This window comes from Anneissia japonica, unplaced genomic scaffold, assembly GCF_011630105.1.
Source record: "Anneissia japonica isolate Jap-2015-1 unplaced genomic scaffold, ASM1163010v1 scaffold287579_len849171_cov184, whole genome shotgun sequence".
Lineage (NCBI taxonomy): Eukaryota > Metazoa > Echinodermata > Crinoidea > Comatulida > Comatulidae > Anneissia > Anneissia japonica.
In genome coordinates, this window is record NW_022755335.1 from 132,769 (window position 1) to 159,191 (window position 26,423).

The 26,423-nt window shown below is 33.5% G+C and overlaps 2 protein-coding genes across 6 annotated transcripts; one reads left to right on the forward strand and one right to left on the reverse strand.

Annotated features, from left to right (window-relative positions):
* Nucleotides 1-1,585: 1,585 nt before the first annotated feature.
* On the reverse strand, nucleotides 1,586-16,636 carry LOC117123366 (KH homology domain-containing protein 4-like). Of its 5 annotated transcripts, XM_033269253.1 has the most exons (17): nucleotides 16,478-16,636; nucleotides 14,343-14,401; nucleotides 13,933-14,137; nucleotides 13,511-13,621; nucleotides 13,055-13,134; nucleotides 12,806-12,858; nucleotides 11,494-11,699; nucleotides 11,237-11,320; nucleotides 10,626-10,811; nucleotides 10,280-10,358; nucleotides 9,555-9,830; nucleotides 8,835-9,055; nucleotides 7,985-8,278; nucleotides 5,865-6,010; nucleotides 5,108-5,202; nucleotides 3,228-3,671; nucleotides 1,586-3,170 (listed from the first exon to the last, which is right to left on the reverse strand). In XM_033269253.1, exons 2-16 carry the CDS (start codon nucleotides 14,351-14,353, stop codon nucleotides 3,265-3,267), a joined length of 2,454 nt encoding a protein of 817 aa, XP_033125144.1. In that variant the 5' UTR covers nucleotides 14,354-14,401; nucleotides 16,478-16,636; the 3' UTR covers nucleotides 1,586-3,170; nucleotides 3,228-3,264. The 5 variants fall into 5 exon arrangements, with proteins under 5 accessions (XP_033125144.1, XP_033125145.1, XP_033125143.1 ...); XM_033269254.1 differs by having other exon boundaries at nucleotides 1,586-3,668; XM_033269252.1 differs by having other exon boundaries at nucleotides 1,586-3,671.
* Nucleotides 16,637-16,988: 352 nt separating this feature from the next.
* LOC117123395 (WD repeat-containing protein 41-like) lies at nucleotides 16,989-26,273 on the forward strand. Its single transcript, XM_033269295.1, has 10 exons — nucleotides 16,989-17,158; nucleotides 18,398-18,510; nucleotides 18,953-18,986; nucleotides 20,894-21,002; nucleotides 21,408-21,587; nucleotides 21,936-22,087; nucleotides 22,816-22,940; nucleotides 23,054-23,179; nucleotides 24,131-24,293; nucleotides 24,700-26,273. The coding sequence occupies exons 1-10, from the start codon at nucleotides 17,105-17,107 to the stop codon at nucleotides 24,880-24,882; spliced, it is 1,239 nt and encodes a 412-aa protein (XP_033125186.1). The 5' UTR covers nucleotides 16,989-17,104; the 3' UTR covers nucleotides 24,883-26,273.
* The last annotated feature ends 150 nt before the right edge of the window (nucleotides 26,274-26,423 follow it).

Sequence of the window (26,423 nt, forward strand, 5' to 3'; positions counted from 1 at the left end):
CACTATCACCCTGGACATACCTACAGAAGCATCACTATTTGCATTTATTCTCTTTCCATTTATTCTCTTTCCACTCCAAATACAGTACTGTAACTTATTTCTGGGAACAATATTACAGTATGTGTAAATCTGTGGACCTCCACTTGACAGCTTTGTTCTCTGTATAGATATTCTAGAGCCAGGCTGAGTTGGATAAGGATAACAAGCATGATCACCTGAGCCAGGAGTAGGGTTTAGGATCTCCCTCCATAATGAAATATTTTTTTAATAGGGACCTGGATGACCAGAAATGGCACTCTCAGACTTAATGTAAAGTTGATAGAATACTGTACAATTGTTGCTATACCTACTCTCAAACTCGACTCAATAAACACGCATTTCATTTGGCCAGCCGTTAATCCCCTGCTTCCCCCACTCCCCGGGGAAAGCATTTGATGCTCATGTTTTAAAATATTTTAAATCAATTTTTTCTTATTATCAGTGGTGGATTCAGTAATTCATTATACTGTATAAGGAGGGGGATGGGGGTGCACCCATGGACCCACCATATTTGGGGTAAAAGTAAATTTTAGATTATGGCAATAGCAATATTTTTTCTCCAATTATAAAATATTGAATAAGTTAGTGGGGGGAGAGAGGGGTCTCCTTTAATCTGCCACTGATTGTCAAAAAGCAGGGACTATTTTTAACCCAAAAATGCTTCAGAAACAAGTAGGTTAAACTTGCCAAAGTCGATCATATTTTACATGCCCAATTGTTGTTTTCTACAGTATTAACAATCTGCAAGTCTATAAATATTTCAGTGGCATTTTGGATTCGACTTAGCCAAGTTGAACTGTAGTTCGAAATGTCTGGCAGCGTATGTTAGTTTACGGGAAATTGGGAGCATCAAAAAATTCCTGGACAATGCATGCCTTTGTCGCATCTCCAAAATTCAAAGGACTGGCTATCCATCCTGAAACTTCATTTATAAAGTTCTACTTGTATAATTACAATCCAAAGCATTTTTTATGATCAATCCTTTACATTTGCATCTTCATCTTGCCTGTAGAACAGTCTCCCAAAATATATCAAGCCATCTCCAAAAAACTTTAAAACGTAGAGTGGTTGTAGACAGTGCTTCGCAGATTGTGCATTTTCTTTCTATTTTTGTTTTAAAGACAGTATTATATTTTATTATTTTTATGATTTCAAGTGCATAGAAACTTTTCTTGTATTATGCGCTATTCAAGTGTAACATCATTATTATTTTATTATTTGAAGAACCGTGTAAATTAGCACATGAATTGACAATCCGTTGTTTTTGAAGTTTTTGGCAAGCCTGTTTACATTTTGGAGACCCAATTTTAGGACGCGACCCATAGCCTAGGAAGTTTGGTTGAGAGGGAATGTTCCTGCTACTTGTGCTGAAAGCCTGAGTTTGATTCCAGCTAGTGTCGTGTTTGGAGTCAATCGCTCGGTTCCTTAAATAACCCTCAGTGGGGCCTATCTAAAATTTCTATTCCAAATTACTGTAAATTACTGTATGACAAATGTATTTAAAAGAAAACTGAAAAACAATTAAGTAAATGCTTAAACATTGCAATACCTGTTTTCCAAACTGTTTTATTTTTTGCAATTCCTTACTTTTATATTACAATATTTATACAGTAGTGGATAAAAAGCACAGCTTTCATTAGTGATTCACGGCAGCATGTTATTTAATTCACTCCGGGTGGACTTTTACCAATAGCAACTTCAGATGAAGTACAGTATGCGAGTCATTAGCAAAACCTTTGCTCATTCTACTAACTTGGCAGCATTCGTTAATTGGAATAATGGAAAAAATTCAAAATATTAAAACTTGCCAACTATTATTTACTTATACAGTATAATATTTTTCTAAAGCCAAACATTAAGGCACACACATTTTGTACAGAACTTCTGTTGATTAATTTTTCACTTTTTTATCATTGGAGAGTGCCTTCAGACATGAATAAAATTTTAAACAGGTCTATCACCTAAACATTTAGCATCTTAGAGTACAGTACAGTGTTGAATTTTGACCCAAATGGTTTCAATTGACTGACCCTGTAAAATTTATGGTCAAAAAGGAAAAGAAATTTCCCAATACAGAATGTTTAACATTTTAAACAGTTAAAATTATTGATAAAAAAAAACAAGGGACAATTTAATGTGATGCACTACATTTTTGTACATCAAATTTATTTTGACAAAGCTTCTGCACATCAATGGACCTCTTTTTACTAGAATCTTTTAGTAGAACAAAAGGGCATTTACAGCCTCGTAGTTCCTCCCTGTAAAAAGCCCCACAAATGTTTCAAACTACTCCATCATGATTGATAATTCTTCACCAAAAATGTATTTCCCCATCATTATCTGAACTCCAGAAATTCCTATTAGCATTCAGATGCTCTACCAATTGAGTAATCTCTGAGGCCAAACTGATTTACTCTCTTTGACTCATCCAGTGGCATATCTAGGGGTATTGAAATGGGGAGGGGGTGGGGTGATGGAGCACGCTCGATGATAAAGGGGGAACTAGCTGGCAAAACAAGGTGGTATGAGGTAATTTTCAACTACCATACTTAGCGTAATTTTTTTTGTTTCAAAAATTTATAGTGGGGGAAGGGCAACTGGGGTGCGAGCTTGTTTTGGGGAGGTTGTGATCCCTGCACACACCTAGACATGCCACTGTTTGTATCCAGGTATTTAACCCTACAAATACATTTACAAAATATTGGTTTCTAAAAGCAATAGAGGATTTCTATTACTGAAAAACAAAAATTAATTTTACTTTTCATATTTACATCTGGAACAAATAAGTGTTATAATCCTAATTACAGTAACAACTTTTAGACTGAATTAATTTACATTGCAAAATGTTTGTTAATTTTCTTGTCTACAATGAGTTGCCTGGTAAGTTTGGAGAATGGTGCAAGTCCCCTCTAACAAATTGGGGACAAAATTAATTTATTTAGCACCTCCTCCCCAACCTATTCATTATATACATGTGGAAGAATAAATTACTTGTTACAAATTTGTTGTTTAAAAAAAACCACTATAAATTTGATATTAAGTAACTTTCTTTGTCTATTATCCAAGAAATTTTGGGGATGATGAATTATTTCACTAACCCTAATAAGTACAACAATCATTTACTCAGTGATGTTCCATTACTTGGGTTGTACTGTATTACTAATTGTAGATAAAATTGTACAATACATTCAAATTGTCATGTTAAACCTTACAATTTTTATACTCTTACGGAGGGGTTGGATTCCAATAGGGATGACCAGGCAGTTGTGACATTGGTGAAGGTGCCATTTGAGGGGGTTGTTGGCTATATGAGGCTGGGGGAGGTTGTGAATATTGAGGGGTGGCACGGGTGTACACAACCGGAGCCTGGCGGTGTATGACCCCACCATAGGTACCTGTACCTGTAGTCCCTGGGGGAAGGTGAATAGGTTGTGAGGAAGGAGGGTAGGGAAGTGACTGGGGATTACTGGGGTAGGGGAGTTTTGCTTGTAGATGGTTATACATTCCAAGGTTATGCTGCATTCTGTTTCCTTCATCATCTTCATCTGAATCGCCGGCGTAGTCAACTAACCTCATCCTTTTGTTTGCCCCACCTGGGGCATCTTCATGTATACACACCCTAGATTTACCTGCTAGTATTTTATTACAAATAAAAGTTCACAATTTTGTTTTGAAATTTAATATGGATATCCAAATTGTTTGGTAAATTGTATTTTTACAAAGGGTTAAAAAAATTTTGAATTTTTCATAATTTATATTTGTTTTTGGAATATTAAAGAGAAAAAAATTTGAAGAGAAAATCAAATATGGTTAGAATCAATTTCGACATGTAAAAGGGAATGACGTTGACATGTTGAACGCAGCCAGTAAGATCAACCGAAGAGACAGCAACATGCAAGAGAAAAGAAAGACAACAAAATATAGTTAGTGTGACATTTTGAGAGGAAAAAACAATGTTGCAATATAGGGACAATATTAATGGGATTGATTACAAATGAAATCCCCTTTTAGGAAATGTTTTTTTTCCTCTCTTTAAATCAACTTGGTATAAAAAACTTTGTAATACTGTAGCTGTTCAAATTTGTATTATATTTTCAAACACTTTCATTTAATGTCCCTTTAAATCACTTGCAACATTGTTTTTAGACCTAAAATTTGCATTTTTTGTGCATTTTTTTTGGCTGTGGAAGAAAAATATGATTAATTTTTGATGGGTTGTTCTTAAAAAGAACATAGATAAGCCAATCCTCTTAACAATACCAACATACCTAAAGTTTTGGAAAGAGAAGTGGAGAAAAACTGCCTGTTAGTTAAACTAGCTTCTTTGTTTTTAATCAATGATATAAATTTTGTCTAAACTATAGAAAATGTAATTGAATTATACAATTATAATTTTTTTTTTCAAGATAAAGATAAAATTTTCATTAAGAAAATAAAAATTTGTAAGACTTTTTTTAAAGAACTCAATTGAATTTTGTTTTCTATTTTTGATATGTGTATTATATATTATAATTTATTTTTTCCAGATAAAGATAAAATTTTTCATTACGAAAATAAAAATTTGTAAGATTTTTTTATAACACAATTAAATTCTGTTTTCTATTTTTGATGTGTGTATTATATATATTTAAGGCATTAATGGGGGTTAATGGGTTTATACCTAACTTCCAATAAAACAATTGAAATGAAAATATAAATTGAAATATATTGTATATTTGCGAGGGTACCTAATTTTTTAAAAACAGGAAAATAAAAAAATAAGAAAACGACGGACAGAATATAACTAATGAAATGAAGCAACAAGTAAATACGAATGAAATTTGAACTAAAATATACTGCAGATACCAGTGAAGGAATTAACCCTAGTTAAGAGATGTTGGATACAAAACAATCAAATATTAGTGCCGGTTCCAGTATCCCCTAACACGAGGGGATTAAGATGATTTCTTCTAAGAGAATAGCAACATAAAAACATAACATCAATAAGCATTCCTCAATTTTATTTCTTTTTCGTAACGACGTGCCCCTGTAGAGAACGGAGGAGAAAAATTGCCTAGTGCCCACAAACCTGAAGCTGGCAACGCCGGAGGTGGCATCAGATCACGGTCGTGTGCTATATTAGGTGGTAATCCAACTGGCACCGGCGCTGGCGGAGGCATTAACCTGTAACAAAGCAAATTCAACATACCGAAGGTGTTGGAGAAAAAACCCTACTAGTGACTGAGCTTGTGAATTAAATCAATATTACAGATTTTTTAAAATTTAACTTGCATACAAAATTATGATATTAACAGTGACAATACATGAAACCAAGGGGTCCACAATTATATTACGATAATTTCAGAAAGAAGAGAAGCTATATTGGTTTAATTTTTTTGTTCTTTATCTCAACACCCTCATTCCTGATGATGTTGGAATAAGGAATGAAATATTGAATTAAAAAGGCTTTCTTTTCTTTTTGAATGTGCGTGACATAGTAATGCATGGGTTTTTATATATTTAAGGATCTCACCCACAATAGAATTAACATTAGTTTTTGTGTAATATTTTTTCTAAAAGACGAATAATAGCTAAAAAATATTAGAATACTATTGTATTTGAGTCCAATATAATTATTGCAAAATGAATGGAAGTAGGAAAAACTATGGGGCATAAAATTTTTATATTCTAAATTATACTGTATTTCATCTGTTACCATAAATCAAATTTCTTGACATTAACAACTATATTAAATTGAGTATTCATAAAAAATATCATTATAAGAGCTAATATATTTATGTAAGTCTCTGGTGCTCAGACCAATTAGCTTTAGAGGTGCAATTTACCTAGCATCGTCTGGATGTGCAAGTCTAGGTGAATGCGAGATGATGCCTGGTGTTAGTCCATGGCTGGAATGCACTGGTTGGTTTGGGTGTGATAAGGTTCTTGGTGGAGAGCTGGCACCTAGATTTGTCAAGTGGGGAGGGCCATGCTATGTAGAGCAAAGAAATGTTATATTAGGCATACAAAATGTTACGACGTTGGTAGCACACTTGAAAACCTGTCAGAATGGGGGAGTAAGGTTTGATTTAAATTTATTCTCCTCTACGACAATATCGTCTCCTCTCACAGTCAAAGAATGCCAACCTTTTTTGAAAATGATATAAAAAAGTCAACCTAATTAAAAATGTGATTAATTAATGTACACAAATTAATAATTGTTAAATATAAGTTTAATTGCAATTCGTACAAAAACCTAATAAATATATAGAAAACATGATGAAGAATAATCAACAATTGCAGTTATTTATTTCCTTCAAAACGCCTGAATCAAAGAAAAGGTTATTAGCGTTGGTTACCATTAGGCCTCTAATGCGCTATATAAAGAATATTAGGCCGAAAAAAAAAAAAAAAAAATAGGTTGTCCTTCACACTTTTAAGAGTCAGATTACAAAGGAAAAAAATTTTGGTATGTTGTACAACTTATTTTTACAAAAGACACAAAAAGCATATTTGACGTAAAACTTGATAGTGGTTAATGAGACACAATTTTTGAATATTTAAAACTGGAGGAGGAAGGGAGGGGGGAGGCGTAACCACCCCTTTTTTCCACCTTTTCCCTTAGTTTTTAAATATCTGTATCTCATTAACAGCTCCAAAGGTTTTTGTCAAATATGCTTTTAGTGTCTTAGAAAAATCGGTTGCACAACACAGTTTTTTTTTTCCCTCCGGAGTCCGTCTTTAAGCTCTGTCTACACTACAGATTTGTATGTGACAAATACTTGTGATATGCCCATATATGAGTGTAATATGACATTATCATGTCCATATATGGGCAAATCGGATACTTGTCACAAAAAAAATTATACTGTAGATAGAGCATTTGTCAATCATTTTTTAGCCACTCAAAAACAAATCTTATGTTCATACTGGTTTACACAGTGTCTCTCCCTCCCTCTCTCTCATCATCATCATCAGTGAAAGTTAAAGCTGAGCACTGGCAGGAATTATTTGATATGTTCTACAAAGTACAAATAAATATTCCAAGATATTTCAGGGATGTTTGAAGCAATAATCGAGAACGGTTAATAATAGATGAATATTTGAAAAAGACCAAACTGTAGAAAATAGAGTATTTAATATCCAGTTTCCAGTGTTTGTATTTTATATTATCCCGTTCCTAAAAATTCATTTAAATACATCTACAATGTCTTAGAATATCTACTTGTACAACAAATCAAGTAATGTTTTCCTCTGGAACCAGGCATTAATTCAAAAGAGAAAAAAAAATTCAATAATCAATAATGTCAAATTATATAATACAGTATTAGAAAATCATGGTTTTCAGTTGATTTAGCATTTGCCTGCTAAATATTTAAAATGAACATGAAATGAATTTCAGAATTCACAGATATATCATAAGTTATTTGAAGGTTTAAATCAAATACAAAAACATTATATATTTTATCAAAAACTTTATAAAATATATCGAAAACAAATGCCGCCATTATGATTCCCTATATACACTGTCATTGGCTAACGCAGGCAGCACTGTAGTATAGTAAGCACTGGATTTAGACAAGGCGTAGGGATAAGCTTGCCTAGATTAGTATAAAAATGTTATTTTCAAAGAGAAAAAATCGGAAATCCATTTCATGTCCACTTTATCATTATTGGGGTTTTTTTTTTGTTTTTTTTTTATCATAAAGACAGAAACAATAAATCAGGAATATTTACTTAAATCCTCTAAAAATGAATTGTTGATTTTAAGGATTAATTATATGAAGGTTAAGTGAAATTGTACTTAAATGAATGATTGATTTGTGTTTGTGTGTCTACATGATTATTAAGGGAGAGGACAGACAACAAAAAGAAATAACAGAGAGGCAAGAAGTTGAATATGGTATAGATTAGACAAAAGGAGTAGAACAAAATAGGGGAGAAATTTGATGTTTTTCTTTCGAACCTGATAACCGAGTAAACCATCTTCTAGCTTATCTGGGTCTTCTTTAAATTGACGTTTCTGAGGTGGTGGTGGTTGTTGCTGCTGGGGCAGTGGCTGTTGCTGCTGCTGTTGGACAGTCTGTAACTCCTTTGGGGGTAGGTAGACGCTGAGTTGAGGCATATGAGCCACCACAGGCTGGGGTGGTTGCTGTTGATGTTGGATAAGGCGGGGACGTGGTGCTTGATTCATTGGATGTTGCACTACAGAGTGTAATGCGCCAGGAGCATTGACCACAGCTGCCACCGACACTGGTATCTACATAAACATGGTAACGAAAGACAACACGGCTGTATTACTTCATTGACACACAGTCAAGTTAACATGATTTGTGGTGTAAACATTACAGCAAACGTAATAATGTTTACTAATCTAACAAGATTAGCATTGTAAACATAATAACATTTATCTTGCTTTGCAATTTTCATCCTCCTCTAACCAAACATAAATTGTCAATTATGGAGTGGTCATGAACTATTACTGAAATCCCATTATGTGACTCGGGGAGTTTTGTGGAGCAGAAGGAAAAAAAGCTGACATTGCCTACATTTAAGCTGAGTGCATCAAAAGGGGGATCCAATAAAATATCAATGTTGACAAAAAGTTGTTAAAATGCTGTCCAATCCTGAGGCCCTGGTTTTAAATTGTGTCACACAGCATTTCTTATCAAGACTAAAAAATTCCCCAAGCCTCATTATATAGAGCACCATATTATTTCATATACTTAAGAGGGGCTCTTGAATTATCATGAGAAAAATACTAAAAACCCCACCTAGCCTATCAAATGAAAAGTTGAAGAGGACTGCATACTTACATGTGTAGTCACAATCTGTTGAGACTGAGCTAGTTGTGGAGGTTGAACAGATACCTGTGTTGGTACTTGGCCTGGGTGTGGCATATGCTGTAGTTGTACCATCTGTCCTGGACCTGGTTGAATGGCTTGGGTAAGTTGAGGAGGTTGGACTAATACTGACGATAGGCTCAGAGGTTGTTGGGCTAGCTGCGTAGCCTGGGCTAGTGTAGTAGCTGCTATTACTGTAATTAAAAAATCATTAAAAGCTTATTGTTAAGGAAAAAATACTGTTGAATGTTTGATTTTCCAATTCCAGGTAAGAAACTTGTAGGTTATAGAGAATTAAACCTGTTTTCCACTAGACAAATTTATTTTCACGAATCGAAAACGTCGGTTTGCTTCCTGAGCTCTGATTGGTTGAGCATTTTTTTTGCTTCGCAGAAAGTAGAAACTATGATTTCGCAGAAGAGAAAAACTCTGATAGAAATGTGGATGCGCATGAACTGACATTTTTGATTCGTGCAAATAAATTGGCTTATTGGAAAACAGGCTTCGTAGAGGCCGAGTTTCATCCTCGAATAGGCAAGTGTAGTAAAAGTTAACAATCGGAGGATTTTGGCGGTGCAGGGATCCATGCTTAATGTAAATTCCAGATTACATAACATACACATTGCACTGCATTATTAAATAAAATAAACTGAATAAACAAGATGTTCACAAGTAATCAGACAAATTGCTCACCTGTTTGTGTACGTGGATTGGATGAGGGGATGCGAACTGTTGCTGTGCTAACCTGCACTCGTATCTGCCTAGGGGCCTGGGGCATCTGGGGCACCAGCTGCTGCATCTGAGGCACTTGTGGCTGTGCCATTGCTGCTGTCAGTGTTGCCTGTTGCTGGGCAGTTGCTTGGGCTAGTTGGACATGTTGTCCGACTGAAGGCATTTGGATTTGTTGTTGTTGAATTGTTTGGACACTTTGTACAGTGGGCATTTGTACCGTTTGTAAATTTACTACACCTACAAAATCGGAATTAATATAAGAATTGTTAAATAAATTATAATATATCCGTTTTGACAATCAAATAGGACACAATTTCCAAATACAGTTGAACCCCCTCCTTTTGGATACCCCTATTAAGGGGACACTTTTTTTGGCTGTAAAGTGAGGAAATTGCATATTCAACACAACAGCCAACCACTATTAAAGAGACACCCTATTAAGAAGACACATTTTTAGGTCTCGATAGTGTCCTCTTGATAGGGGTTCTACTGTAATCTCAATTACACACATAGAATTATGTTGGCCAAAGCAGTAGACCCAAAATCTTTCTGAAGAAATGGGACTGTTCGCCTGGTCATTACTGTAGGAGGTCAGTATCGACTATGAATTTATAGTCTTGAAAATCCAAGCCTTCTTCAACCTCCAAAGTTGTAGAATATTTTTAAAAGAATATCTTTAGACTCACCAGACGGGCTAACAACAGGCTGCACCCTGATAGGAGGTGAAATAATTTGACTCTGTAATCGACTGTACTCTCCATGAACCTTCAAAGAGAAAAGAAAACACATTTTTTTGCTACAATTTTGGAAAAAATCAAAACAAACTTCATCATATGATAAAATAATCTAAACAAAGTTCAAAGCATCGTCAACATCCAATCTCTCTACTTCATTTCTGTTATTAATACTGAAGATACTAAATTGTTAGCCTATGTAAAATTGTTCAGTACCTTTTTCAAAAAAACCTGAATAGAAAAGATTATTGTTGGTTCTTTTTTAAAATTGTTTTTCTCAAGAAAAGGAAAACTTTACCGTTTGAATAAGGTTGTCACATAATTTCTTCGCTGCCTCTATAGATTCTATTTTAGGATGACTAAGGTGTATGTACATAGGTTCAAATGCCTCTCGTCCTGATATAGGATCAGGAGTACCAGAGCCTTTCCCTCGTAATGTTACATTCACTCCAGTCTCTGTTCGTATGTGCATAAGAAAGGACCCCTAAATGTTGAATTGAAGGAAGAATCATTACTTGAACATGCCATATGTTAGCATAATGGGTAAAAAAAAACAAGTATATAATCCATCAATATATTTGCATTACATTCTAAATAATAGAAATTACTAATTGCAAATATATTATACAAGAGACAAAGAAAATTCCAATAAAAATGTTTCAGAGAAGAAACATAAAGGAAATCGAAAGGAATGAAATCATCAAATATAAATTTATAGATAAAAAAGTGTGAAAAGAGGAAGATCTTATATAAGACTCTTCAGCTTGTATATATTTGTAAAAAAAAATACACATCTCTATGGAATATATCATGTATTATATAGAAATGCAATACAAAATAAATTAGATATGAATAATATTTACAAACACAAATTAAATAACAGGATTATGGATAAAAATTAAAACTCACGCCTGGTCCGAGTATCTTTTCCTTGACACTGTATGATGGGTGCGCATGGTCTAGTCCAATGAAAATCTTTTCTTGAATCATGTGCTAACGATGTCGTAATATGTAAATTTAAAAAAAAATTTCAGATCTAAAATATACAACAGTAACATTCCTTTTAACGCTAAGTAATAAATTGTGTAATGCAAATATAGTTTTTTCACACTTAAAAAAAAATTGTGTTACACTGCTCAAAACCAAAACTGTAAACAGAAACTCACCACTGGTTGAGAAGGAACCCTTGGGGGTGTGAATGTCATTAAGGGGGGTGGAACCTGCCTATTTCCCTGACTGACTCCACCTGGGCCTGAAAGGCCAGGCCTAACTGGTACTGGTTCAAACCGGCTAGGCCCAAGCCTACTCCTTCCTCTCCCCTTTGATGGTTGCATATTATCAGCTATGATCTCTCGAATACTCATCACAGCTCCTAAAGTAAGAAAGGCAAGCAATATTATACAGTAATATTATTATCTTGACTTCAGTATACACTACATGCACATACATTTATTGACAATGGATTCAGGTTAATATACATCAGGTGACTAATCAATATAAAATACAAACAAAAAAAATCAATATCAAATATTATTATTACCGCCGCAAGGAGGATATATTTTCATCGGATTTTCTGTGCGTTGGTGTGTTTATGTGTGTGTGTATGTGTGTGTGTTTGTTTGTTAGCTGCCTCCAGCCTACAGTTTTAGGTCTACATGAATCAGATTTTCATAAACGATTCCTGACACTGAATGGAAGGTTCCTTTTTATAATGGTAATGATCCAGAGTGGGGTGTGGATGTGAGGACCATTTAAAGAAACACACCCTAAACTAGATCTCTAAAGCTAACCAAGTTACAAGCAAGACGTTATAAAATTTTGGTGGTGATCCAGATTCGGGTGTGAATTTGGGTGGAGGGGTTCATTACAATGCATCCCAGACCTTAATATCCTAAAAACTGATCAATAGATCTCAATGGAACTTTCTAGAATGGTTTGTCATGGTCCAAGGAACAATTATCATATTAGTTGTCTAGTAAGTTATGATGTTGGCTTTGTAAGCAGAAAGGTCCTTTTGAAATTCCGGTGGAGATTGAGAATCTGTTTTCATTATTTTTTTTCAAAAGAAAAAGATGCATGGAAATTTTAAATTATATAGGGCGAAATTATGTTGTGGTTGGAGGTATACGCTCTAGGTAATATTGAATTTGACATAAAATAGTATGGTAGTTAGAATCTTTAGAATAATTTCATTATACTGTTGTTACTATTCTGTTACATCATGTAGCACAATATAACAAACAAAAGTTAATTCTAGTATAGTACATCTTACCATTCCCATACACATTTTCCAATTTTAATTGGCGGTCAAATTCTTAAAACTTAGCCCTATTTTCAACATGAAGAATACTGATGAAAAATCACAAAAAAAAGCACAGGCATAAAAGAAGATGGGAAGTTTGGACAATAGTGTGCTGACGACATCTCTGTAAAAACAAAGTTAAATAAACTGTGCCACAGAAGAAATACAATACGTACTGTCTACTGCTTCTTTATCTTGTCCTTGAACGCAGAGGTATAGAGGGCGTTCTCTGTAATATAAGAGTTGGAATAGTTTAATGTATTACACTTAAATAACATGACAAGTAAGTAACAAAACAAAGAGTATAGTTTAATAAGCCAAGTCCCATTAAGACAAGAATAAATCTTGAGATGATGTTGTATGTACAAAGGCAAGCCTTATATGGACACAAATTATTATTTTCATAAGGTAAACATTCAACTTACCCCATGTTGTTTTTAGCCCTATCTGCAAATGACATGTATCGGCCTCGTGTTGATACGGCGACACCAGTCATTTTACTTATCTGTAATAATATAGAGAAGGTAAATATAAAAAAGCATATCGGAATAGAACAATAAGTATTCTCTCATAGTAACAATTTTAAGAACCAAAACATGTGACTCGAGTAATTAAAAGCTAAGGAGAATGGATTAAACAAAAGAGAGATAATGGCAATTGAGATGCAATGGAGATTCTGAACTCCACTCTGCCATCATATTTTTACCCAGAATAAGTCACTTGACCATAATTAGATATAATTTTGATGATGATGTCGATAACAATCAATACAACAAATTTAATGGCGATACCAATCACCACATAATTTTAAAATATGATACCAATCAACCATTAATCAATGTTCAAAATGAAAATGCTGAATCTTGGATCTATACACTTACATCATCCTGTGTGCAGCCTCTAGTGAGCAGGTTGCGGCAGTGGATAGGTACATCATTAATTTCAACCTCTGCCACAATCTGATCCTCTTTCTTCTGTTGATTTGCATTTGTCTACCAAAATAATAAATGGTTAATTTACTTGGAAATTGTACAAATTTTCTCCTTGAACTCTACTGATAAAAATTATTATCATACTAATACAAATTCAATATATTTCCCCCAGCCAAAAAACACACATATGAAATAAAGCAATTAATAATCACTGGACAGACAACCCTTGATGTTTCATTTTAACAAGCAGGTGAATCAAAGTAAAAATGAAATATGACATCAACTTATGAGAAAATTTAAAATGTATAATTAATTATGGAGTCATCAAAACACAATTTTTTAATGGGGAGTATTTAAACATAGCTTTTTACCTTAGTTTTACTGGTAACTGCTGTCGGTAATTTCAATTTTCCTTTGGAAATCAACATGGCATTTATTTTGGCTGCAGCAACAGAAGCAGCTTCTAAGCTACTACCTGATTGGTTGTCTGCCAATTGCATTTGTTGTTGATGTTGTAGTGATGAAAGACTTGCGTTGGATGAAGGTGTGTCCCATTTACTTCTACGACGCTGTTGACTACAATAAACAATGCGATTGTAAAGTTCTGATACACAGGATCTAACTTTACTTAATAATTAAATGACCGATAAATTATGTACAATAATATTACTAAAGACGTGAAAGTTATACTAAAAACATCTTTTAGGGGAAATTCATTTTTTTACTATATGATTTGTATATGATATATAGATTGACCTGTCATTGGCTAATGGGAACTTACTCATTTGCCATTTTGCAATGTATCTTCTACTTCAGACTACCTATATTCAAATTTAATTTCTGAAAGCAAAAAAAAAAAAAAAAAAATGAAACATCAAAAAAAAAAAAACATGAAACATCAAGTTGGGAATTTCAGTAACAGTTTATTTTACATGTAAATATTATCGTATAATCCTGGGTACAAGACGACCCCGAGTTTGATAAGATTTTTGGACAATTTTTGTATCTCGGGCATATCAGATGACTCTACAGTAATTGTTTCACCATCGGAATTCTCACGTTTTGCTGCTCTTTATGGTCTTGATAATGCATCTAGTTGGCTGAAAACAGAGCCAAATGTAGGGCTAATCTTCAAATACTGTACTGTAATACCATTTTATGGACTGTTTAATGTTCATCAAAATCTTCTTTTGTAGCATTTAAAATTGCGTTCATTCATACAACAGTTATTGGCTTCATTTCAGAAGTAAATTTGCATGTTACGGATGATCCGCACATAAGGTGACCATGATTTAAATCAAAAATTTGTACAGTATGCGCTTATAAGACAACCCCCAGTTTTTCGATCGTAATTTGCTATTTCAAGCCTTGTCTTATGCGAGAATATACAGTAAGTGATGAGTGACAGTAAAAAGTGATCTGCAGATGGGTTTTTTTTGTAACATTGGCAGACCTACATAGCCTAGACATGATGTCTCCTCTCTCTCTCTCTGCACGTGTTATGCTACGCGATGACACATATTGCGGCCTAGAGTGGCTCAGTCTCTACCTAGCCTAGGGTATTTAAACACTTGAGGCACAGTCTTATTGAATTACATCAAAAATTACACTACATCAATTTAATATATATATTAATCGGTGATATTTTCATAATGTTAATTGACACCAACTGGATTTTGAAAGATTCTAGGTGCGATTTTCTCACAGCCTTAAACAATTAATTTATAATGACAGCCTTATAATGGTTTATGGATTTTACATTGCGGGGCAAGTCAGGCTTATTACGCTATGCTTGGTAGTGCAGAGAATACGGCTCATAGGCCATGGGGATTTGGCTTAGGGCACCTCAAAGTAAAATTTTATGTTGTTTTTATCCTCTATAGTTTTTGATAAATTCAAATTTACTTTTATTTTGTAGAGGAATAATTTGTGCTCATGTGGAGATACATTTTTTATTCAGGCTGTTGATTTAGTATTTTTAATATTTTTTCAAAATTACTCATAAAATCTGTTTATAAATAAGAAATCAATAAATCAAATTAAATCAATTAAAAGTAATTTTTTACAACACTAAATAATCGCTTATTTAGAAAATTTGTTTTTATCATCTTTCAATTGGTAATAATAATTATTGTATTACTCTTATAGAAAAAATGATATTTACCAATATTTCTGACACTAAAAAAATCTTAATTAAATTAATCAATTGAATGGATTAATTTGAAAGAAATACAATGCTGTGCAGCATGTGTCTAACCAATGCGGATGCAGACAGCAAACAGCCTCGCTGGTACATTGTGGTCATGACATGAGTAGAGTGAAAATAACACAAGTCTTATTTCTAGGTAATTATCGCAATGATTCAATAGTCTATTTAATGATTGAAATACATACTAGGCCTAAGTCAGGCTAGGCCTACTGTAGAAAATTTAATTACATTTAATAAGAACGGTAAACAGTATTATACACACGCTATTTCCGAGTGCTGAAAGTTGAATGCACATTGACATACATTTAACCAGAATCGATAAAATTACATGACGAATAATGCAAGTTTATTAAAGTATGACTGCAATTGCGTTATCTATTTCACGTAAATATATCGTTAATAATACTGATTTGTTTACTATCACGTAAATATATCCACTTCCTTATTAATATTATAGGACAAGGCCTACCCCAACCCACTTTAGTGTTGGCCTAGGCGTAGGTAGTCTACTAAACTAGGCCTACATTACTGTAACTACCCTTCCTAGCCTAGGATACAGTAGCTGCCCAGCTAGGCCTAAGAGAAAAGCCTAGGCGCTTGGTTGGGCACTTGCCGCCTGTCTACAGCTGTAACCATCAGTGTCTAAGAAGATTACACTAACTAAGCCTTGCATCACTTCAGACGCGTCACAAAATATATTTACTTACGTTTATATGTTCTCTGCAGCAAGAAAAATATACAGTACTTAGTATGCATTTGGATACATACAAATAAAACCGTAAATTTAAGCGTTTTCAGTTCAGAGTACTGAGGTACCTACAAAATCTATCTCGTAATCGTATTCAATATTGAAAGAGAGAAAAAAAAAGAAAATGGAAGCAGATGTGTTTGCAGAGTAGTGTCATATTTCAATGAAATGTGTAATTGTTTTTGTTTCGTAAAAACAGGGAGTATAACAACACTTTTTTTAAAGAAAATAATTTTGTATATATGAGATCATTATCATTTTACTTTAGTTAATCATAATTAAATTATTCAAAATAAAAATGATTGAATGAATTTGGACTGGTAGCAATAAATGATATTATAAAAATTAGTTTGTGGGCGATTCTGGCAATTATTCTAAGAGCTTGTTCCAAATAGGTGGCGGCAGACAGTAAAAATATGTACGGGCAGGCGCGGCGCGGGCAGAGCAGGTGGTACGGAGTTGGTTGGTAGTCGTAGTTGCATTGCAGCAGGTTGCAGTGCAGAGCGAGATATGTATAGGTAACTTGGCCTGGGCTTAGCGAAGGGATGGTGTAAATTACGACCAATTTAAATGAAAAATAACAATCATGGCCCTGTTTTGGAGGTCTGGGCGTAGTGAATCTCTGCATCATAAACATAAGGTGAAGGTTAAATGTGCTCAAGAGTTTTTTTTTATGTTCCTGGGTTAGGCCAAGCCTAGGCCTAGCCCAACAACACATTCATGGCACGCTGCGTGATAGTGATACACAGGGTACGATTATGCCTAGGCTAGGCCTAGCATATTATTGCGAATATGCTGTAGGAGCGAGGAATTTATTGAATAAACACTTTTATATCAATAACACAGTCTGATACACAAAACAAATATAAAATTATTTTAAAAAGTATCAGTAAATCAGCTATTTTAAAATCTTTCTGTAAAGAAGCCCCTTTAGGCTTTGTTGTTTGGCTTGGCTTGACAAATGACAAAAGCTTTTAAATTGCAATTGATCTGACTCTTCAAAAGATCACTTAAATGTTTTGAACTCTCTGCCTCCTATTATCAAATTCTATATATAAATTAATTCTGGGGAGCCACCCCCATCAAATTAAAAAAATGAGAACATCTGTTAAAAAATATATTTACTGTAAGTTTACTTAAGAGAGCTATTCATTATTCAGAATAATTATTGTTTATTTATATAAAATAGTTGCATCTTCCTGGGACTTGATACAATTATACACTTTTTTTTATAAGAACACATTTTATAAGAACACTGAGGCTGAAATTGCTTAAATTTTAAGAACAAAATAAGAACAAATTGAGGCTGAGGTAAAATGTCAAATGAGATTTTTATTAAAAAAACTAGAAAAACCAGAAAATTATATCTACCTTATGTGTGACTATGTAATACCCTCTATAATGCAGTACAGTAGGTGTACCTCCCTGTCATTTGGGGCCATTTTTACCAGAACCCTTTTTCTGTGGCCATTTTTTAGGGGCCTTTTATTTAGGGACCATTTTTGCCAGGGCCACCTTTACCTACATTCTAGTACAGTGGATAATGCTGTACTGTACAATAATAATTTTTTATGTTTGGAAAGTGTGTAACATAAGAACAAAATAATAACATTTTGAGCCTGAAATCGGACAAAAAAAAGCAGGACTGAGCCTTGGCAAAATTTTACGGGTTCTTATAAAAAAAAAAGTGTATGTAATTAATATTTCATCATGTTTGTGAAATAAAAATCACATGAAGTCCATCATGTAATATTTTTAAAAAATACATGCAGATGGCATGTTACTTTTTGTCTGTCTTTCTCTTCAGATCTCGGACACAGGTTTATTAATTTCCCATATTTTTCCCCAACTCATAATAAATAATTTTGGCTACTTTCAGAATACAGTGCCAGTGGTGGAAAACAACCAGCAGTTAAATCCATTCACCGAAATTAATGTCTTCACAGACCACACAGATATAGTGCGACACTTATTACAAGTTGATGCTACAAGGTAAAGCAGGGACATCAAATAATCATTCAATCAGACTTACTTCATTATGTTGAGGTGCAAATCCAACACATTATTTTATTACCTGTTTCATAAGATTGATAGCAAAGGCAACAAACCTCAGAACAAAAAATAGCTATGACAATAGCAAAAAATTAATTTAAAAAAAAAAAATTTTAAATTACGTAACAAATCAGAAAATGTTCTTTTGAAACACTACAAATAGAGGAATATCAAGTTAGTACCTACTCGGTAAACTGATAAAACAACAATGACAAGCACCATTATGTATTCTAAGCTAAAACTGAATTGTATTTAACACGTTGGCTGCCAGCGATGAGTATACTCGTCCCGCAGGGTGTTGCTGAAGGCGCTAGGGACGACTATACTTGTCAAAATCGGGTTAACATTCTACCGTTTATTACTTCTTTGTTATACATTGTAGAACCACAGACTTAACGGCTGGTAAAATAACTGATGTATGTTGTGTTATCTTTCCGGCAGTACACTCGATTGCATGAGTGGGGTGCCCTCTGAACATATAACAACCCATGCAAAAAGCGGACGAGATAACTCGTACTTGGCAGAGACAATAAAAAATGCTATTCTAGTGCCGGCGACGAGTTTACTCATCCCCATATATTTTCCCGCCAATTTATTAGACACACTATTTTGATAATACTGTATATGACTAGATAGAATTTCAAAAAAGTGTGTTTGCACACTTATACTTGTTCTGGCACATAGGAAGGAACCTAATGTCTTAAGTATATTATTATATCAACAACTATGTACAGTATTAAGCCCTGTCCAGGCTATTAAATTTGACTTTACAAAAACATGTGACATGCCCAAATATGGTCATGATGACATCACATCATGATCATATATATGCACATCATGACTATTTAATTTATATATGTAAATTATATAGTCATGATGTGCATATATATGACTATATAATTTATATGCACATCATGACTATAATTTATATAAATCATCATGACTATAATTTAAAATAAAATTTGTTGTGTAAGGGTTCCGATGGCGGACAATCTTGATTTTTAATAATTTTAAATCTCTCTTTTTTCTGCGCTACTGCCGTCGCTGATACTTATTTTGCTGTCGCTGTTTGCTGGTATCATTTATTGTTGTTCTCATGGAGTTTCTGGGAATATCCCAGAAACTCCATGAGAATAACAGTATATTGTTCCTTGCGTGCTGCGCTGTTCTGCTGTTACTGTTTTTAATTGTTTTTACTTCCAGGGATCAGAGATTTATTTATATATTTTATGTATCCTAAAATCAGTGGAGAAACTTTATACAGCAATTTAGTTTGCTTTTTGTTTATCCTGTCTCTGATTTTGGGTACTGTTATTTCTGTGTGTTTTGTTCTCTGTTTGACGAAATAAATGAAATGAAAATGAAATGAAACAACCTCAGGGCGATAAATAAACTGAACTGACACTGTCTTACAAAAAGTTAAAGTAAACTGATTTAATATAATATAGCATATTATGAATTTTCCAATTATATAGAAAAATTGCCTTGTCAAAACTATTACATTAAAAGACGGCGATTGACATATAAAGCAATTAGTAGAGCATGCATCGTACACTAGTGGAAAATTATTATACTTAGGTTAGATTTAGTGCATTCAAAAATGTCCTTCCGGCCTTGCGGGCCCTCAGGAAATTTTTTCAAGCATTAAATCTAACCTAAGTATAATAATTTTCCTATAGTGTACTATGCGGAGCTCTACTGATTGCTTAATAGGTTCTACATTATTATTATTATTAGTACATTATGTACTGGGAGGTCTTAGATACTCTGTGGCCTCTACTGTATAATAAAAAGTGATATGAAATATTTACCCATGTGATACTATATTGTCATAAATGATATTAATAAATATTTTTAGTATATTTATTTATTATAATATATTTATTATTTATTTCCATAGGTATTCTGTGGCCTCTATACTGTATAATAAAAAATGGGATATGAAATATTTACCCATGATACTATATTGTCATAAATAATATTAATAAATATTTTTATCATTTATTGTAATATATTTATTATTTATTTTCATAATTGTATATTTTCTACAATATATTTACAGTATATACATACACAAATATATTATAAAATTGTATATATATTTATTATATTTATTTACAAATTTAGTATATTTATTACAATTTTATTTTATATTATATATATTTTTATGATATATTATATTTATTATATTTTATATTTATATTATCCAGTTATTTATATTTTTATTACAGGTATTATATAATCTTTTATTTTATTACTTTATATATTTATTATATTTTATATTGTATTAACCTTTTATTTTGATTTGTCATTCTTCTCCCAGTGTTTAGTCAGTATTCCATCAAGTAATTTGTTTTGTTCAGCATGTGAACAGCTATGTTTATGGAACTCTGATTGGGAAATTGAACATAGGATTAAACCAAACGAAGATGGTAAAGACATAATAACTTTTATTGTTATTAACACAACAGTTAAGTGTCTGAAGCTACAAACATGAATGAAATACAAGAAGTATTCCTTCTAAAACTATTTGCTTCATCATGAACATAAAAACAATGGCAAACAATAAAATCAACAGAAGGGTTCACCAAAAGTAAATTTCTCTCAAAGTTATTTTCTCTAAAGCACTGGTTATCACTATTCTGACAAAGAAACACTAATGATTGAATCAACAAAGTTTCTGAGGACAATAAACTAATAACACAACTCACGTAAGCAGTATCTGTACCAATAAATTTGATCCATTTAATGGTTCATCAATCATACTTCTGAGCTACAACTTCATGCAATTACCTGTCACAATGCCAAAATGTTCATCCAAATCTGTTATGTTTCAGTACAAATCAACCATGTGTTACAGCTGTCAGACAACAGGCTTGTTGTGTCTGTTGCTAGTGAACTAATGGTGTATAAAGTGGTGTCAAGTGTGGGACAAGATACCGGTTTCCAGTTACAATTGCTTAAGAACTGCTTGCCACCGCACCGTGAGAACATAAGATGTCTTGTAAATATTTCGGGTAAATATTTGTGATTTGTTGACTGAAAGTACTGTATTGTATTATCTTTTTTATCTTCTTCATTACAGACATAGTGTAGGTAGTCAGAAAACACATCATCACAAAATAAAGTTATTTTAGGTGATTTTTAACTATTTGAGTGTGATTTTTAGGGCCACTGGGGACACGAGTATTTTTTGGAGAAGCGTGCAACCCTTTTCTCATCCACCCCCCTAGATGCACCACTGCGTATAACTTATGAAATTAAGGGTGGTGATATACCTTTCAAATATTAATTCATTGATATTCCCTGAGAGCAGATTAAAATTGAAACTGATAAATTTTAAAATGACATTTTATCCACTATAGATAGTTGCTTTGGCAGTGCTTCTCTTGATGGTGCTATACGTGTATGGGCCACACGTGCCTTAAATTACACACAAGAATTTAACCAGGTTGAAGACTACAAAGTTCACTGCAACTATCCACACAGCGTGCAGTATCTTCTACCAATGCAGGAGGTATTATAATCAAAACTTGTTCAGGGATTATTCTTGTCAAGGAGATAATATTCAGTGGTGTATCTAGAAGTCTTAAAATGGGGGTGCTGATGTGGGTGGGGGGGGGCGCGCGAAGGCTGTCTCTTATACACATCTACACACACGACTGTTGCTAACTTGCAAAATAATGTGATTTTAGGTGATTTTTAACTATTTGCAAATGATTTTTAGGGGAGGGGCAAATGTTGGGGGGGGTGCGAAATATTTTTGGAGGGGCATGCGCCCCCTCTGCGCACCCCTAGATACACCACTGATAATATTTCATACCCTCCATAAAGAAAGCTTAGTCAAAACAATGGGCTACTAATTTCTATTTACAAAAGTCCTACCCAATACACAAGTTAATTATTTACGTTTGAGGGACTTATTTCTTATGCATGGTGGCAGTATTGCCTACATATATGGGAGGTAAAATATATTTTGCTATGAAAAAAAAAAAAACCCACCCTAGATTTAAACTGGGCAACTCAAACTGTATATTACTTCATTCATATTGTAAAGAGTACATACTTCTCATGAAGATGCATGTACATTATATTTTATAGCTTGTTCAACATTTATAATTTTTATGATTGCAATACAATATACAGACAAACACACACCCATTTGAGTGACATATTGTTGAATTGAATATGTTTATCTTCAAAGGAGATCTTTTGGTAATCATGAGGCGCTTTATAATTTTTTAGCGTTACCTTTTCGCTGCAATAGCCAGTGGATTTTCTCTGTATGATGTCTTCACAGGAAATTGCTTGGTGCATATGCTGAACGCACACTACTCATCCGTCACGTCTCTATCAATGGTATATGGAGGGTAAGTGGTTTATTCATATCTTTACCTGACCATCAGTAATTATAACAACAATATTCATTGAAAGAAAGCTTAAAAACCAAAAGTGTGATATTTTTCATATATTTTATTTTTAGTGAATTCTTAGCAACTTCCTCAGAAGATGGAACAATAAGGCTTTGGAGCTCATATGAGAAGAGCATTCCAGCAAGTGACTTAAGTGTAAGCTCAGACCCTGTGTTCCAGAGGGAAATAAGCAGCTTGTAAGACATTCTTATTTCTTTATTAAGTTGTGTTCTTTACTAATTATAAATTGTGCAAATGAAATTATGATTATACTGATGTAAGATTGAGTGCATTTGGTTCCCAACCTCGAGGTCAGGGTTTCAATTCATTGCTGAGTGTCCTTGAGCAAGGCACTTTACCTGCATTGATTCTCTCCACCCAGGAGTATAAATGGGTGCCTGGTGGAGTTGCTTGCAGCAACACTTAAGCATGTGTACTCAATGACCATGGAAAACAAAACGCTTTGTAAGGAATAGGCGCTATATGAAAATACGAACTATAAAGAAAATGCTTTGATAGAGAGTCACATTGTTCCTTCCAGTAATTGGTGTATGTAACGTTTTGGATATAATAATAACAATAAAAAATTGCTTTATTTTAACATGGGAAAACTTGTTTCAGCAAAAGTTGTTGTTCTACAAGTCTGTGTAGAAAAGAACTTAAAAAACAAATTGAAAAGCAAGTAAATAAAAAACAGTACCTTAAAGCTACCCTTAACAACTGTACAACTTAAAAAAACATAAGAAAACATAACAACAATAATTCTTAATATAATTATGGGAATGTCAACATTCTGTAACCATGATCCTCCAGAAACTCAGACTCTCAGACCCCCAGCAGCTCTACCATGGATTTCTCACAACCTGGACACTTAGAGACCTGAAATTCCTTGGTTACAAAAGGTCCAGGCTGTGAAAAACACCGACAGCAGATGAAATATTTAAATTTACAGTACTGTAAAATTATTGTAGATTTTAAAAATAATCAACATTAAGTACCACAGTTGTATCATACAATTTAAATCATAATTGTATCATTTGCTAATGATTAAGTCATGAGTTTTTTTATACACATGATTTAAATATTTTAAATCATGTTTTTAGATACTGAAAGCATAACCCTGTGATTGGTTGTTTCTCTTTGTTTAGTTTTCAGACAACTAGGCCATCAGCTAAGCATGGAAGGCAGACGTATCAGCCAAGTTTGCTAGGGGAATGTGTTGCGCACTCAGGGGGGATCAACACGTTTCTGGACTACGGTCAGGAAGGACTTGTTTCCTGTGGTGCTGACTCCCTGCTCATTTTGTGGAAGGTAAAAGCATGTAGGTGACGTAAGGGGAAGGACTGTGGCCATGGTAGGGGAACAAACAAGTATGGTGCCTCAGAGATTAGCATTTGGAGTGAATGTTGTCAGGTTCGAATCCTGCCAAAACTGCACTTTGTTGCGTGAAACTTTTCTCTAGTTACCTTTCCCTTTGGATTGGAAATTAAGCTGATGTTCCCATGTATATAATGCATTTGTGCGGGAATAAAGAGCATATAAGTATTATTATACTATTCATAAAAGTGTTTAGATTGTCCCCTGCTGAACTGACTGGTCATGTTTGTATAATTTGTGTCCATTTAATCGCTCATCCCTTTGTTCATTTGTTTAGCAAAAAATAGTTTGCAGTGGTTTGTATAGTATAATATGACAAAATGCTTTCTTATTCTTTCAGGATGGTGTAAGACAGTCCTGTAAAAGAAATAAACTCATAAGAGAAAATTTGTTCTTGAATGGATTTAAAGATGATTGCTACAGAACACTAAATACAGGGCTGGAAAAAGTGCATGACCAGGCGACCGACAGTCATAGGCAGCATGAGTCTCCCGGAGGCATTTGGGGGGTGGGGGGAATTTAAAGAAATAAGCTATTGGGCTACAGATAACATTTGGGACTGGAGGAATTTTATCACAACTTTCATGGGTGGAGACACAAAAAATTATTTACCAGGCCTAAATAAATATATTGGAAATAAGAACTACAGTACATCGGAGAGCACAGTCCTATTCGAAAATATGTCACACCCCTAGTTTTGACATGGAAGGTGCAGACGTTGTCAAGGAATTGTGCCTGCTGTACTCTGGTCTAGTGAAAGTCCAGTGCTCTCTGCAATGTTAAACTTAAGAAGAAAATGTGGCTGCTGCAATTTGTAATGGCTGCATACAGGCTGGGTATTCATTTCCACTTTATTTCATAGAAATACTTACTATTTATGTGTATAATACACATGTATTTTATGTCAAGCACTGACAAAGACCACAGGAGCCCAAATATTCATTTCAATAAATGTTAGTGTATCTAATGTCAACATTTTACGTCTCTGACTTTGTGTCACCGTTACGCAGTACTATAAACGTATATATGTATATAATCTCCAGCGCTTCTATTACCCTTCGGACATTCAAATTGATATTAGGGTGCAAGATCTCCCAAGAATTGGGAGATAGTATAGGTCTTTTGTTGGCTGTTGCTTTGTAACATACGATGTTAGTCCACTGATGAAGCCCTAACCGGCGAAACATTTGGAAAAAACCTGAAGTTTACAACATATTATGCCTTTGAAGTCTTCTTTGTTCATATTCAACCAAGGCATGGGATCAATATTGTATTCATCATATATATATATATATATTTATTAATATAATAAGTCTTTTAATGTATTGTATTTTTTTTTAAATTTGTACATTATATTGATTGTGAAATACAGTATTGATGATGATGATGACAATCAAAAGTCTTGCTACTTTTAACTACTTCCAATAGTAGTGCAATCATTGCTAATCTGCAAGTTATAGTTATGGTAATGGTGTTGCTGAATAGGAAGCAATTTGATTTGATTTGTATTAGCAACGATGAAGATGACATGGTGGTGATGATGATAAAAATTATGAATAAGCACGTTATTTTTGCAGAATAGTATTATGAAAGTGTATTCAATTTATAAGGAATTATTCATGAAAATGAAAAATAACAAATACTTTATTTAATTTAAGATGTTTAATGTTGTATAATTTTAAATAATGTATTGTTTAATAGCTAATATTTATATTGTGATAGAGTTTTATCAAATTTTTATTCAAGTGTTTTAACTTAATTATATATATTTTTTAATTGATATTAGGCTTAATCAGATGTGCCATCACTTTCGTTTAATATTGAATATACAGTATCATCACCATTGTTGTGTAGTACTACAGTATTTTGTGAATTGGACAATAAAATACTATTGAATAAGCTGGCTAATTCAGATTAAGGTGTTTTTTTGTTTTTTTTTGTTTTTTTTTCCAAAAATGAAGCTGAAATGGAGCGAGCTATGTTTGCACTCACTGTGGAGAGATTGTGTTAAGAGTGATGTATTCAATACAACATGTCATATAGGGCAAAACATCACTCCTATGA